The 15,753-nt window shown below is 38.7% G+C and overlaps 1 protein-coding gene across 1 annotated transcript in view; it reads right to left on the bottom strand.

Moving 5' to 3' along the window:
• Positions 1-2,342: 2,342 nt before the first annotated feature.
• RAB2A (RAB2A, member RAS oncogene family) overlaps positions 2,343-15,753 on the bottom strand; it is a 34,422-nt gene continuing 21,011 nt past the window's right edge. The window contains exons 7-8 of the mRNA XM_081205220.1: positions 6,813-6,881; positions 2,343-3,480 (exon numbers count right to left, since the gene is read on the bottom strand). Of these exons, the coding sequence (XP_081061346.1) occupies positions 3,385-3,480; positions 6,813-6,881 (165 nt within the window). The 3' untranslated portion in view covers positions 2,343-3,384. The remainder of the gene's footprint in view (positions 3,481-6,812; positions 6,882-15,753) is intronic.

The following is a 15,753-nucleotide window of genomic DNA, read 5'->3' as shown; positions in this document are numbered from 1 at the left end:
TATGTAAATGAAAATTTTTGGAATACACTTACACCTAAGAAAAATGTATCTCACTGTTGGGGTCTCTTCCTACAAAGCTTCAGCCAGAGTTTTCTAGTGGCCATCTGATCTGCTGTGCCCACTTCTATGTAAATATAAACTGCTTTTTAAAGTTCCATTCAGTAATATGGAGCAGATTGACTTGGTGCTTGTAATCACTATCCTACTGTGGCAATGGCCAACTATGTGTATGACAGATCTCAAATGTACTGTCATATCCAAGTTCTTTCATCAACCATATTTTCAGCACCTACAAAGTTTCATAATGCTAAAGCAACACCTCTAATATATCTGATGTATTGATTTGACAGGAGAATTAACAATACCTGTTGAGAAACAATAGTTTGAAGTACAAAAGTCTATTAGGTGCTTAGTACCAAATCTGCAATAGGTAGGCTATGAACCAGCTCAAGCAAGGTAGAATATGTACCGTATTTTTCTGTGTATAAGAAAATGTTTCTTCCGAAGTTTTTTCATCAAAAATTTGGAGTCATCTTATACACTGGAGCATTTTCTCTGAATTTGGCATGTTCATTATCCCACACACTTCATTCAATTCAAAGGGTGGTGGGGAGTTATAGCCATTTTTTAAATTTCCTCATGAGCAAATGGAGGATGCAGAAAGGTAGCCTCTGAAGTGCTCTGGAGTGAATGAAGCTGCTTTCTAAAGCAACAAATCAGGGTCTAAACAGTCTCTTGTGGTTGATGTAAGTGTAAGAGAGGGTTGTGGCTATCCAACACAAGACACTTTTCAATGAAACCAATTATCTGGGCACAGGCCTGGTTTTGGCACTGAAACAGACCTGGTCATCCCAGTGAATAAACTGTCAGGAGAGGTCCAGGCTTTTAAGTTAGGTTTGCTTACATCAAACTAGCCTTTAATGAACTGCACCAGCTGCTTTTCTCTTCTAGCCACAATTTGAAGTGGTAGAACTAAACTTAAAAAATACCAGAGAGGCCTCTTCCATAGAAGCCTACCCATGTTTTGAAAATTTCTAATGAAGGTCTTCCAAGTAGCTTCTTTTCTTTAAGTGTGTTATGTAACAAAGAGGGTTTTTTCAACATTGGTGCCTGTTATGGAATATGCTAGTTTAAAAGGTAACCTAGTACCTATTTTTCTTGGCACCAGGTGAAAACATTTCTATTTTTCCAGGCATTTTAATTTGTGCAGTACCGCAACCTGCCACGTTGTTTTTAGCTTCTGCTTCATATTATTGTCCATGCTGTCATTTTATTTATCCTCTTCTCCCAGGCCTTTGATTAAACAATCTATGGCTTTTAAAACTGTGTGGGGCTGTTATTGTTTGTCACTATGGTATGCATCTTTATATTGTAAAACACCCTGTGATCTGATGAAGGGCAGTACAGAAATTTAATAAATAATGATAATATTGCTTATTTTAGTATTAATGATAGAAACAATTCATTATTTACCCTTGTTCACCAGCCCCAAATCTGTTGGGTGATGGGTGGTATGCAAATATTTTGAATAAACAGATCATATTTAAGCCACCCTGGGTGCCTTTTCAGCTGAAGAGAAGAAAATGCTTAAAATAACTAAATGCTAAATTGATTGTGTGCACTGTGTTTGAGACTATACACATGCTTGCAATTAATCTAGAAATGCATTTGTGAGTTCTTGTGCAGGTGTATTATTATGTAAGGAAAAATCACTTGTACAAGATTAGCTTAGAAATGGACCTTAATTACACTTTAAATGTGTAGATTCAAAATTGGAAAAAATTACAAACCTTCATTTTGTTAAATAACGTTTTTTTGGGGTGGGGGTGATTTTTAAATGTACGTTCTCAGCAACAGGCACCAAATGGATAAGCTTTGTTTTACCTGTCAACAAATAGTTATTGGCTCCTTGCTAAGTACGGACTGGTCACCATCTCTCTTATTAATCCACCTCATGATTGCTGTGAAGCTCAAGTGCTGCTCTGAACTCAGAGGAATGAATGAGATCCAGCTGTAACGAATAACTGGACTCCAAAATGCGTTCTTCAGCTAAAGTATGCCCACCAAGAGAACCTAAATATGGAAGAGCAAGAATTGTGTAATTCCATTTGAACATATCTATAAATAGTTTACCCTGGAAAACCCAGCAATACAGATTAGGGTCAAGAAAAGATGCTCTCATCTAGTTAAAGAGTGTCATTAATATTCTCTACTTGAAATATATAATTAAACAGGAGTTTATTTTGCAGTGATGTATACTAATTCATTAGAAGCATGAGGAAAATTGGAAAAAAATCATCATGTGGAGTACAGCACTAAAGCATTTCCAAGTTTGGCCTTAATCAGGATTTTCAATCTGGCAGTTTTATTGTCACACCCCCTTCACAATAGACAAGATGCTTACCATATTAAGATTACAAGTTGTCACCAAAAAAGAAAAAGAACCAAATCAACTTTACACAGCCACTGTACATCTAAGTTGAAAAACTATCCTTGATGGAAATATACCTAGAAATGAAGAGGCAAATAACGTTTTAAGAAATATGAAGTCTTCATAATGTGCCATTTTATGAGTTTCAATGCTTCCTGTATTTTTCATTCATTATAATATGTTTAACCTACATAATTAAGGCAAACAGCTAATCCATTTCTGAAGAGGTGCTGTGGAAGTTGTGAGCAAATAGCAAACATTTGGCATTAAAATAGGCATATGTAGCTTCTAATACTATACATAAAGCATTTTTTGGACTCTAGGATAATGACAAAAGGACAAACATGCTAACAATGTCAATAAGGTTTAAAATTCAGCATCTAAGCAAATTCCTAATAATGCTTCTGTAGTTCCAAGCTCTAAATGTATAGAATTTATGCAAATGCATTAAAGAATTATAGCTTGGCAAATACACCCAAGCAAGTTATTAAACTATATATACAGAAAGTAAATGATAAATACAGAAAAGAGTCCTTCTGTTTTTCTTTAGAGCCTTGAAAATGGACAAGAGTTGAAGACAGTTCTACAATATTAAACATTAGGAAACCACTGTAGTTGGGCAACCTAACTACACAAACTGATTAAAATACTCAGATGACTTTGTAGTGTTTAATACAGTTCGTAGTCAAGGGCACAAGACAACATTTAACAAAAAATAATCACATCAATTGACTTAGAAATCAAATGGAAATATAGATATGAATACAATCTCCAAAACCTGTCTTTTAAGTGAACATTAACCATTTATTCAAAGTTGTACAAGAATTTGAAGAATAAAGTCTTCTGCAACATGATGCCATCTTACAATAATTTCATGTCGTAGTTGAAATTGAGCGGGGGAGGGTGAAACAAGTTAGTAGGCCCCTTCAGGCAGCTAGGAAGTAAAAATAGGTTCAACAGCAGCCTCCACCAGCCTGTTGTCCTCCCTGATTGCCTGCAAGTGTTGCATTAGTAGCAGCATGCTGAGGGCCGATCTTAATGCCATTTGCCTGAAATAATAAAAGTTGTATGCACATTAATATTTTTGGAACACTGCCACAGGCTACAGCATTTTAAAGTAGTTAATCTACTTCTGATTTATGAACATCTAAACTTATTGTCTCCATTTCATGATAATCAAGCTGTAGGGGGGAAATCCTATTAAAAACAATGTCTGGTAGCAATTAAGGAAACAAAAATCAAGAATAGGATATATTATTTCATTTTTTCACCATTTCTGTACAACAGAATCCAATAGTCTATCCTTGCCAGTACTAACGTATATAGCATGGGCCAAACCTATACACAAAAGGTTTTCAAACTGTTTCATAACAGTAGAAATTCTTAATATGCCTAATAAACCTTTGGTCCCACCAAAAGAAGTAAGTTCAGGTTTCTTCTGGTCTCACACAGCAAACCCTTTTCTTCTTTTGACTGCATTTCCTTCTATGTTGAGTCAGCTGTACAGACTAAGGGCATACAAGTGTTCTGTGTCATCAATAATTTCTATGATCCCCAAAGACATGGCAAGTTGCCAAGAACCACACACAGAGTAGTTCTTTCATTCATCAAACTTACACTTATATCCTAACCCACACTCCCTCAAGTGGATTTTACCTAAAAATACAGCACTTTAAGAAAAGTAATACAGTAGCTTCAGAAATTAAGCTCTTAAGGAAACTTTGCGTCACAGTAAATCTCAGATTTATAGTGCTTGGCAGTTGTTCTGCAACAGTAGTAGCCTTGGGGTTTCTGGCACTAGCTCAGTATTGACAGCAGCTGATGTGGTTTCTTTTCGCTCTTTGACTCCTCTTTAATAAAAAGCATGCCCTATGGCTCATTGGTTTTGCCCCCTCTGGGCTGGTAGCAACTTCTTGAGGAATCAAGGAGCCAGACTTGGCACTGAGCCAAGTAAATAGCATGCACTGTTGGCTCTTGACAGCATACGGCAATCAAATCTCCATAAGGCACAGTAAAGCAGTCAGATTCTATATGAAACTCGACAGATACAACAAGCATTCTTTTTCAGAGCCAATGATTACTGTCCAATATATATGCTATCCACTGCTAACTTTAAACCATATGTTCTTTAGTTATCAGATGAGAATGAGATAGTTCAAATGGTACTAGGGAAAATAAGGAGAGACACATAGTATATAGTGTAACCCTGCCTTCTCATGCTGGTCTTGTGCTAGTCGTACCACTATTCCTGATAATCCTAGACCCTGCCACACTTCATTTACACACATCCAGGGGCCTGCAGCTCTTCAGGCTCTTCAAGGCACAGCAGAAACATGCCCAGCATGAACAGGGGAAGGTTATAATATGTGCTGTTATGGATAAACCCCTCTCATATGCAGAGGAGGCTGGACAGAACTAATACAAAATGACTAATACAACTTGTGAAGATGCAACGTTTGCTCTAAGAAAGCTTCATTTTCAGAAAGTATTGCATGTGCCAAATTTTAAATTTAAATAACACTGAACAGTTAGATTTATTTGGTTTCTTTATATAAAGATAGCCATTAGACCCATAAGAAAATAGTTGTCATTGAAGACATGGAGCCTGCACCTGCTGTCCAGCCAAAAAAGCTCCTCTCCACCCCATCACCCTGTTTACTATCTAGCCTGATGAAGAGTTCTGGAGAACTTGAAAACTTGCACACTATTCTGTGATATTTTGGTTGGTCTCAAGAGGTAATTGCCCTAATATGGATTTGGTGACATTGTAACAAAGTGAATTCACTCCATCACTTTTATGAGCTGACTATCCTGTTCAAATAAGTTTTCCCTTGACATGTGGGCACATGCTGGTTTTCAGACAGTTTCTATTAGATAATAAAAATAATTTCTCAACACACAAGACCACATTCAAATTAAATATTCACTACCGGAGACTGATAATCTTCATCAGAGAAAACCAGTAAGGTGATGTCACTTTGTGAAAAATAAGCACAATTTAAGAAAAGTAAAACCAACTCATATTAGTTTCCCAGTATTTAGTCTTCAGAAGAACTGAGAATAAAGAAGAATTACAACTCTGAAGACAACCCTGCAAAGCGGTTGCCCCTTTTCTACAGTCTCGTAAATGGAGGAACCGTTGCATGGTCATACTGGAACCTCCAAGATGCTGAGCAGATGAGACCTCTCTAAAAGTAAGTGCATATGACAACTTTGCCAGAGATGTGAGTTTGTAACATGAAGCATTTTACTGAGCAATGTGTTTCAACAGAAAGTAAAAATGGAGGAAGGTCTCATCTGACAGTTAATATCCTCTAGGTCTGAAATATTAGAATTCTATTTCATCACAGCCATTTGCCAAATAAAAGGCAAACAGGAAATAAAATAATAAAATATACTACACCTAATAAGGGCTGTATCCCAATATAGTTTTTAGATATTTCCAAAGATTGGATGTGCCTAATGGGGTTTTATTTTTATTCTTTTAGCAACAGATCCCATGAAAAACCACTAACTACTTTTGAAATCTCCCTCAGTTTCAAAAGTAGTTTGCAATGCAGCACACAGTCTGGTTTTCAAGAAACATATGCTCAAAGCTCCCTAGGATGTATGAAATAATGTGTGTGGTTGTTTGGATTCCAGCCACTAGCTTCCCAATTAATGAATCAGTGACCTAGAGATGAAAGACTAGTTCTGACCATCCAGTCTATGACAATCTGTCATTTTCAATTAAGGAAGTATATTATGAGACTTTGAAGAACATACCACGGAGATCTCAGCATGCATCAATATGACACCCATGAACTAAAGAATCTGCAGACATGGATGGTATGTACACCTATTTGAAATATGGTTTTCAAATCTCTCAAAATGAGCAAAACTAGAGATGACAAATTCCACGTATATAGAACCTAGCCATTTAACACCTCAGTCCTATGGCTACTGACTTGGAAACAAATCCCAAGTTCAAGAGGCCTTACTCTGATGTAATTACACGTAAGATGGCATGCTAAATCTTGAATATAGTAAAAATTTCATGCGTCTCATATTTATTCTGTCTCTGACAGTACCCAACTCACATGTGGTAGACAAATTATCCTTTTGACTACTCATTTTTACTGGGAAAATGGTTTCTGAAAGTTGCTGATATCATGGAGAAATGGATACAAATGATGGATACTTTTTCTTTGGAAGATTTAAAGTTGAGTCTTGGTTGGAGAGAGGAATTTTATACTTCATACTCCACAATTCTAACTATATCTACCCCAAAACAGAGTATACAAGGAGCTCAGCATACGTTCAGTGTGTGTAACGAGCTTGGTGCAAGATGTGAGAATTGTTATTTTGTCTCTTACATCATTCTAACATTTGAAGAACTTACCTCATTATTAATGTCAAAAACACCTTCCTGTATTTTCTCATAGATTTCCTTTGCTGTATTAATAAACGCCTGAAAAATAAATAATAAATTTTGAGGCTTTAAACCCAAATTATGGATATGTGCACTTCATAAATATAGCACAATAAAAGCACAGAATTCTTGTCCCAGTAAAGGTAGGGTGTGTGTGAATCTCCCAGTGAAGATGACATGAAGGGCTCTCCAGTGCCCGCTGGAAAGTCTTGCAGGAAGGGGAAGGATTAGGATTGTGTGTATGTATGCAACAAGATTAAGCAGAGCCCCCTCTTTGCACTAAATGGGGATGTTTCATAAAGAGGGAAAAACTTTTTCCCCTCTTCCCATTCTCTAGAAAGTGCCCACTCCTTACTATATAGCAACTTAGCAACTTTTTAAGCAAACTACTTGTGAATCTAGCCCATAATGTTATATTCTAAGTGGCTATGCAGAGTCTCACAGGGACAGTTTTTTGTACCATTGGCTATCTGATCCTTTGCAGCATTGTTCATTTATTTCTACTCTCAGCTTCCTGTTACTTAACCAGGTCCTGAGTCACAAAACGATCTCACATTATTCCATGACTGCTAAGTTTACTCAGGGTCTTTAGTGAAGTTGCTTATATAGCTATAGTAAAAAAAAAGGAAGTATATGAACAATATCTACAAGATACATAAGTGCAAGAGTGTTGATCACAACATCTATTGAGTAACTTCTGTGTCTTCACAGCACAATGTCTGCCTATGTCCACAGAACTAAGTTCCTGTTGATCCTTATCACCCTGAACTTTTATCTCATCCCCTTGCTCTCCTTCCTTGCATTTTATCATTAGGCTTCTGAAACTGAATTAGCTTTAATATTGTTTACACAGAAAGCAGTGTTACTATAGATGCATTTTAGCTCAAGGAAGCCAAACTTCCCTCCCACTGTTTTCAAAATTTCTCACAAAAATGACAACCTTACATATGATGGAAAGGTATCATCTTAAAGTAGAAAACGTTTCCTGCTCCCAAAAGTCTACAGGAAACATTGACTTTAAATTATTACCATGCCTAACATATTAGCCAATTATTATTTAATGCACAAAATGGCTTTGTTTCCCCATTTAATACTATGAGAAGAATTTGAAAGACAATATACTATGTAAGATTTTAATGGCAGTAGCAAAGTTAGCCAATATCGCACATCAAGTTCTTTTGACTCCTTACAACCCTACAATGCAGCTATCATCTACTCAAGCTTGCCACGCCTGGCCACAAATCTAATTCAAATATTAAAAAGTAAACAGAGTTCATGGAGGGGAACAAATCATACCTTTCCTCATTTCTACACTGGAAGCATTTGACTGCTGAACTTGCCACCAGAGCTTTGTTTCCTAATTAACAGGACTGATATGTTTTCACCTTTAAAGGCCTTACAGCTCCCTAGAGTAATCAATCTACTGCAGCTCAATTACTGCACCAAGTGCATACCACAGCCAGTGAAGGAGACTTGAACAACTGCAGCCATGAGTGGAAAGATATGAATATGCATAAACTCTAAGTGGGTGATCGAATCATCACAGAGGGTCATGAGAATTTGCAGCAAAATAATGAGAAGAATTAATCATTGCAGATTCACAAGGCACTTAGGAAGTGAGTAGGTTTTTCAAACGTGCACTGGAGCTCAGAAATTGGCTTTCAGCCAACTCTGAATTGATTTGCATTCTTCAGAAATGGAAGTTTTCAATATAAAAAAAGGAAATACATTGTATTTTGGCTTCTGATAAAACACCAATTACTGCAAGGGCATAATATGCCATAGTAATTGAAAACTACTTATAACTTTGGAACTTCATACAACTGTACTCTCTTATGCAATCTGCTTTGTTTTCATAAAACAATTTTTAAAAAATTCAATTCGCAAATATTAGTTCATCTTGACGGCTCACCCTTAAAATACTTTTTTAAAAATTCAGGCATTAAATCCAAATCATGTGCACACGCAAAGAGGAGTATGGCATTATTTAGACATCTATTAAGAAGTGTACCGATGGCAAATAAAGGTCATGATACAGCAACTAAAATGTCATGATTGAAGTCCCATATATGTGGGAGGCTCCCATGCTCTTTTATGACTGTCTACACAGATAGTGGCTAAACTACATGTCATGGTAAGCGAATATGAAACAAATGCCAACAAGAGGTAGTGGTTTGTAGTTTGCACTTCCCAAACAAGTCACAAATAAAAACCAAGGTTTGTTCTTAGTTTTATAACCTAGATAAAACGCTTGCAATTTCTCCATTTCATGTTATGTAAACGTATAACTGTTAAAATATGCTTACTCTTTCACTCCAACTAAACTTATGGATTCTGACAATTATCCATTATAATGGTGAAATAATGCCAATATCCTATGAAGGTGATCATAGGTCAGTGGTAGACTATGAATGTGCCATGCATTTATTAACTCCAACATCTGAAGGCACAACAAGAAAGAAAAGCGGGAGGCATCTAAAGAAACCGGTGTGGCTGTATAAGGAGCTTATAGAGGAACTGAGAATGTATAAGAAATGGAAGGGAAATCCCAAAGGAAGAGTATAAACGAGTAGCCAACAGTTGCAGGGAGAAGGTCAGGTGGGCCAAAGCTCAGAATGAGTTCCAGCTTGCAAGAGAGGTTACAAATAATACAAAAAGGATTCTTTGGCTAGTGTGTCCAGTTCTGGGTGCCACAATTTAAGAAGGATATTGACCAGCTGGAACATGTGCAGAGGACGGCAGCCAACATTATCAAGGGTTTGGAAACCAAGCCTTATAAGGAATGGTTGAGTGAGTTGGGTATGTTTAACCTAGGAAAAAGGAGACTGAGAGAAGATATGATAGCCCTCTTAATATCTAAAGGGCTGTCATATGGAAGAGAGAACCAGCTTGTTTTCTCCTGCTCTGGAAGGTAGGACCCCGTAAGAGCTGTTTTGACAGTGGAATGGACTCCCTCGGAAGGTTGTGGACTCTCCTTCCTCATCAGAGGTTTTTAAGCAGAGGTTGGATGGCCATCAGTCATGGATGCTTTACTTGAGATTCCAGCAATGCCAGGGGTTGGACTAGGTGATCCTCGGGATCCCTTCCAAATCTACAATTCTATGATTCTATCTCTGGTTGAAAAGATATCAGTTGGTAGGACTGAGAAAGCCTAATGACATTGTGTGATTTCAGGCCAAAGTCTCACATGTTTCTATCCTCTTTTTTGGTGTCAAGATTCAGCGGTATGCCAATCTGTCTTAGTTTAAATAAATCCATAACCGCATAATCTGACTGAAGATGCAAATTATGGAAATGTTATAGGTTTAACATGGGGACAAGACAAGACACATTTTTAAAGATAGACAATATGTTGGTTGCAGCTTGTCAACAAACTTGCAAAAAATTATTGGCATATTAGTATGCACAACAAGAACACCTATAAATAAATGGTTGATTTAATAAAACTCAAAATTTATGAACATGACTTTTGCTACAAAAAGAAAAATACTTTCTCTTTGCAGAACATTAAAATAATCAGATTCTGACTTTTCTCTTCATGTAACATGCTGCCACCTGGTGGTTTTCAATATTAATTTATATTTACAATGGTCAATGATTTTCAATATTAAACTAGAAAATTTCTAATAGTATAGTTTTAATTTTTTTCTAATTCACTAAATATTATTATGCATCAGAGCTTAGGCTTCTCAGAATTTGAGGATGTGGGTGGAATCCAATGTTATGAAAACAAACTTTTGTTTGTGCAATGGGACTTCCCTTTCTTCTGCTTCCCCTTCATTGCCCCCCAAATGTGCTCTGGTGGATTGGGGGCCTGTCAGAGCACATTTTGGAGGCACGGAGGGGCTGCAGGTAAGAGAGGAAGAATATGTTCTGCTGTGTGAGCAGAAATCCATTCTGTTTATGCACAGTGTTTGACTAAACCCTATGCATTGCCACAAGCCATCAAAACCACAAACCCTTGGCATGTTCAAGCACTGTTATTAAAATATTTTAGAAATCTTCCCTGACACTAAAATTTAGTGCGGGCCAGATTTTCTGGTGCGTGCATCCATGCAGCAGCCATTTTTTGTTGCAGCCAAAGCTACTATTACTAAGCATAATATTGAGGCCACAAATACAGAAGCTCCTTTCCCTCTTTTTCTAGTTTTTTAGGAGGAAGCCCAAAAATAATCTGTTATAGTCCTTTCAACAATGCCAACATTCAATCTGTGACTTGATGTACAGACGTTGAACACACAGCAGTGTGCTACATATAAAATTCTGTATGCTTACTTTGGCTGCTGGTAGATGCATGTCTTGTGTCTGCAAGTTTTAAAAAACTGAGAAACACTTCTTAATTTTTGTATATTAGCTACTAGTTTAAAAGTGCCCTGAATTTGTGACAATTGTACTAGGGTTTCTTTGCACCAATTTGCACTAAACAATAAACCATACTACTTCACTAGTACATGGAGGAAACAAACCATGATAGTTCAAATTTGTTCTTCTCATAAATCAGTTTTCTTGAGCAAAACATAATGCCAAGCCAGAGAGTCTGGTTTGTTTCTCCCCAGTGGAAGAACTATTAACTATAATTTACCATGAAGTATGAACGGTGACTTTAAGGAAGAGCTAATGAATTAGCTTTCTGAGGACTATGGCTCTGAAGTTCATGGTAATTGAGAGGAAACCACATTTACGAACAAGGGAGAAATTACAACAACAGCATATTTTAGCAAGGTACTCTGAAGTGACAGATGATAAGTAGTACAGTGGAACCTCGGTTTTCAAACATTTCGGCTGCCAAACTTTTCAAAAGCCAATTGCCAAAAAGCCAGAAGTGAATGCTTCCATTTTCGAACGTGCCTCAGAAGTCAAGCGGCTTCTAAGGCATGTTTTTACATTTTCCCCCCATTGAATTTGCTGACAGCCCTTTGATCCTCAGTTTTCGAACGTTTTGGAAAACCGAGGTTCCACTGTAGTAGGAAAAAACAATAGAGAATGTTGAGGTAATCTAGACAAGATGAACAAGGTAGATAAGCACTTTAGTAAATAATAATGACAACAACAACAACAATTTTATTACAGTGGTGCCTCGCAAGACGAAAATAATCCGTTCCGCGAGTCTCTTCGTCTAGCGGTTTTTTCGTCTTGCGAAGCAACCCTATTAGTGGCTTAGCGACTTAGCGCTATTAGCGGTTTAGCGGCTATTAAAGGCTTAGCGGCTTAGCGGCTAAAAGGCTATTAGCGGCTTAGTGGCTTAGAAAAAGGGGGGGAGCGAAAAAAAATTGGAACACTCGCAAGACGTTTTCGTCTTGCGAAGCAAGCCCACAGGGAAATTCGTCTTGCGAAGCAGCTCAAAAACGGAAAACCCTTTCGTCTAGCGGGTTTTCCGTCTTGCGAGGCATTAGTCTTGCGGGGCACCACTGTATTGGGCTAATCTCTATCAATAATTTTAGTTGCAGATAGGCTAAGTACTTCTAGTACAGCTAATTTTATGGACAAGGAAAAGATAAGGAAAAACTAGAGAGGATTCTGTGAAAACAGAAAGGAAGATGGCTGAAGGAAATAAAAATGATGACTTAAATTGTGAGAGGATGTGATCTGTGGTGGAAAGTACAGTGGACCCTCTGGATACGAATGTAATTCGTTCCAGGGGTCTGTACGTACCCCGAAAAGTCCGCAAGCAGAGGTGCCGCTTCTGCGCATGGTGAAACCCAGAAGAATACACTTCGGGTTTGCAGTGTTCGCAACCCGAGTTACGTTACCCGAAGGTAATGTAACGCGAGGGTCCACTGCAATACAATAGTTTCAGAAAACAGAAAGGAAAGGAGCAAGAGACCCCAAAACTTGCAGGCCATAGAGTGAGAACTGAAAGGAGAGATGTGGGATGAAGGCAAATGGAGGGGGGAGAGTCATGAGTGCAGAATATAAAGTAAAAAATAGTGAAAACTGGAGTAGGAAGGAAGAAATCACACATGTGGCAGCAGGATCATGCCAAAGACCCATCTAATTCAGCATCCAACCAAGCACTTACGGGAAGCCCATGAGTAAGACTTGAGCGCAAGAGTGCTAACACAGTGATATGTAGAGGGGAAAGCAAGATAAAATTGCAAAAAACAAACAAACACCTAAGTAAAATGAACAAAATGCACCAGGAAAAAATCCTCACCTATCACATGATCCGAGCACATTACTAAGGGATGATATAAATCTCATGTTCCTTGGCTAACATTGAAGTTGGAGAAAATGTGGAACTATAGAAGAAATATTAATCAAGAATCATGCCTTCCCAAAAAAGTTTTGCAGTAAAGCAGGACCAATCTCAGGAGCATAAACCACTTCCACCATTAAGGTCAGATTCAACTTTATTTGTGTCCCAGAGAATTTCCCATTACAGTTGTACCTTGGTTCATGAACACCTTGCAAGTTGAACGTTTTAGCTCCCGAACGCTGCAAACCCGGAAGTGAGTGTTCCGGTTTGCAAATGTTTTTTGGAACCCAAATGACTGATGCAGCTTCTGTAGCTTCCGATTGGCTGCAGGAGTTTCCTGCAGCCAATCAGAAATTGTGCCTTGGTTTCTGAATGTTTTAGAAGTCGAACGAACTTCCGGAACGGATTCCGTTCAACTCCCGAGGTACCACTGTACCTGTTATCCTCCTAACATCACAGGATAATGAATAAAATTGAAGTCTACCACTTGTTAGCAACATGAATTCTGGATGGGCACCCTGGTGGACAATCATATGACATTTTCAATTTCATATTTAAAGCTCAGAAGGTGTTAAACTGTATAACGAGACAAGAAAATGGAGTTGGATGCAGAATTTGGTGTGAACGTTTAGCAAGCATTTGGGGAAGGCAAAATGGGGCGATGGCTGAGTACAGTCATACCTCAGGTTACAGACACTTAAGGCTGCGTTTTTTCGGGTTATGTACCCACCAAAACCAGGAAGTACTGGAACGGGCTACTTCCGGGTTTCGGTAGTTGTGCATGTGCAGAAGCACTAAATCACACTTTGTGCATGTGCAGAAGCACTGGATCGCAACCCGCATGTGCGCAGACGCGCCACTGCGGGTTGCAAACATGCATAGCGCACGGATCATGTTCGCAACCCAAGTGTCCACTGTACACAAAAACTACAGCTAGGTCATTTCTTTCCCAGCTTTACCTGAGCATTTTCACATGAGCTTTGTTGATGCACAGTAGTTCATTTATTTGTAGATCATTGCTGTTCACTGATAAAAGCAGAAGCATCTGCCTCCTGCCTTCATCAGATTAGTTTATATACAAAAAACTAGTATAATGTAAGAAAAGGTGAAGATAAGAAAACCACATATTCTTTTTATCTAGCAGACCCCAACTTTTACTCAGAAGTAAACTCCACCAAGTAAACTCCACCCACTCTGTGGGTTAAACCACAGAGCCCAGGGCTTGCCGATCAGAAGGTCGGCAGATCGAATCCCCGTGATGGGGTGAGCTCCCATTGCTCGGTCCCTGCTCCTGCCAACCTAGCAGTTCGAAAGCACATCAAAGTGCAAGTAGATAAATAGGTACTGCTCTGGCGGGAAGGTAAATGGCGTTTCTGTGCACTGCTCTGGTTTGCCAGAAAGCAGCTTAGTCATGCTGGTCACATGACCCGGAAGCTGTAAGCCAGCTCCCTTGGCCAGTAAAGCGAGATGAGCGCCACAACCCCAGAGTCATCTGCGACTGGACCTAACCGTCAGGGGTCCTTTTACCTTTTACTCCTAGAGAGGAAGGTGCACTGGACTGCAATTATTAAAGCTATGTGGAACTGAGGAATAAGGTGGAGAGATGGGGGTCATAGAATCATAGAATCATAGAGTTGGAATAGACCACAAGGGCCATTGAGTCCAACCCCCTGCCAAGCAGGAAACACCATCAGAGCACTCCTGACATATGGTTGTCAAGCCTCTGCTTAAAGACCTCCAAAGAAGGAGACTCCACCACACTCCTTGGCAGCAAATTCCACTGTCGAACAGCAATTAACTGGGTCAATTAACTCAGCTTTCAAGTGACTGAGTTAAACTTTATACAGTGGTGCCTCGCAAGACGAAATTAATCCGTTCCGTGAGTCTCTTCGTCTTGCGGTTTTTTCGTCTTGCGAAGCACGGCTATTAGCGGCTTAGCGGCTAATAGCGGCTTAAAGAAAAAGGAAACAAACTCGCAAGAAGTTTTGTCTTGCGAAGCAAGCCCATAGGGAAATTCGTCTTGCGGAACGACTCAAAAAACGGAAAACTCTTTCGTCTTGCGAGGCTTTCGTCTTGCGAGGTACCACTGTATGTCCCAATTGAGGGACAAAAAGTTCAAGTTTGCCCCTCTGAAAGCCACTGGGCTAATTTTCTTGCCCAACATGGGGTTCCATGCCTCAAGGTTTCTGTAAGAAACTTACAGTCTGCCCTGGACTTGCAACAATTACATGGGTACATTACTCAGTTTTAAAGGGGGGGGGAGGAATAAGCTTCAGAAAAATCTAATGTTTAAATACAATTATATTTGGGCATCTAAGTAAGGTAAAATTATGAAAATTGTGAATGTGACCAGTGAAAGCTGTTCACTGGCTAGAGTCTGGTTCTGCACATCCATTTATAACTGACACGCCTGATTTAGTATCTTTCTTCTGAAAGTAACTTCCGGTGTGAGACATGACTGCCATCATTATCTCCAAGATTCCCTGCTCCCCACCCCCCAGCCTCATTTATTATTCAAGCACCAGCATTTCTTCTATGACCTCTGGGAAAGTGATCTAAAGGACCATCTCAAGTATATTTTAAAAGCATGTGTACTGAGAATGGAAAATAATTCTTTCCAATTTTCACTTTTATTTTTCTTGATTAATTTGTCAATTATTTTTCTCCCCTGTCCAAACACCCTTTGATAATTATATTATTACATTCTAGCTGTGT

This window comes from Podarcis bocagei (assembly GCF_964188305.1).
Source record: "Podarcis bocagei genome assembly, chromosome: 8".
NCBI classification, from domain to species: Eukaryota; Metazoa; Chordata; class Lepidosauria; order Squamata; family Lacertidae; genus Podarcis; species Podarcis bocagei.
This window is presented reverse-complemented; position numbering and strand designations above follow the sequence as displayed.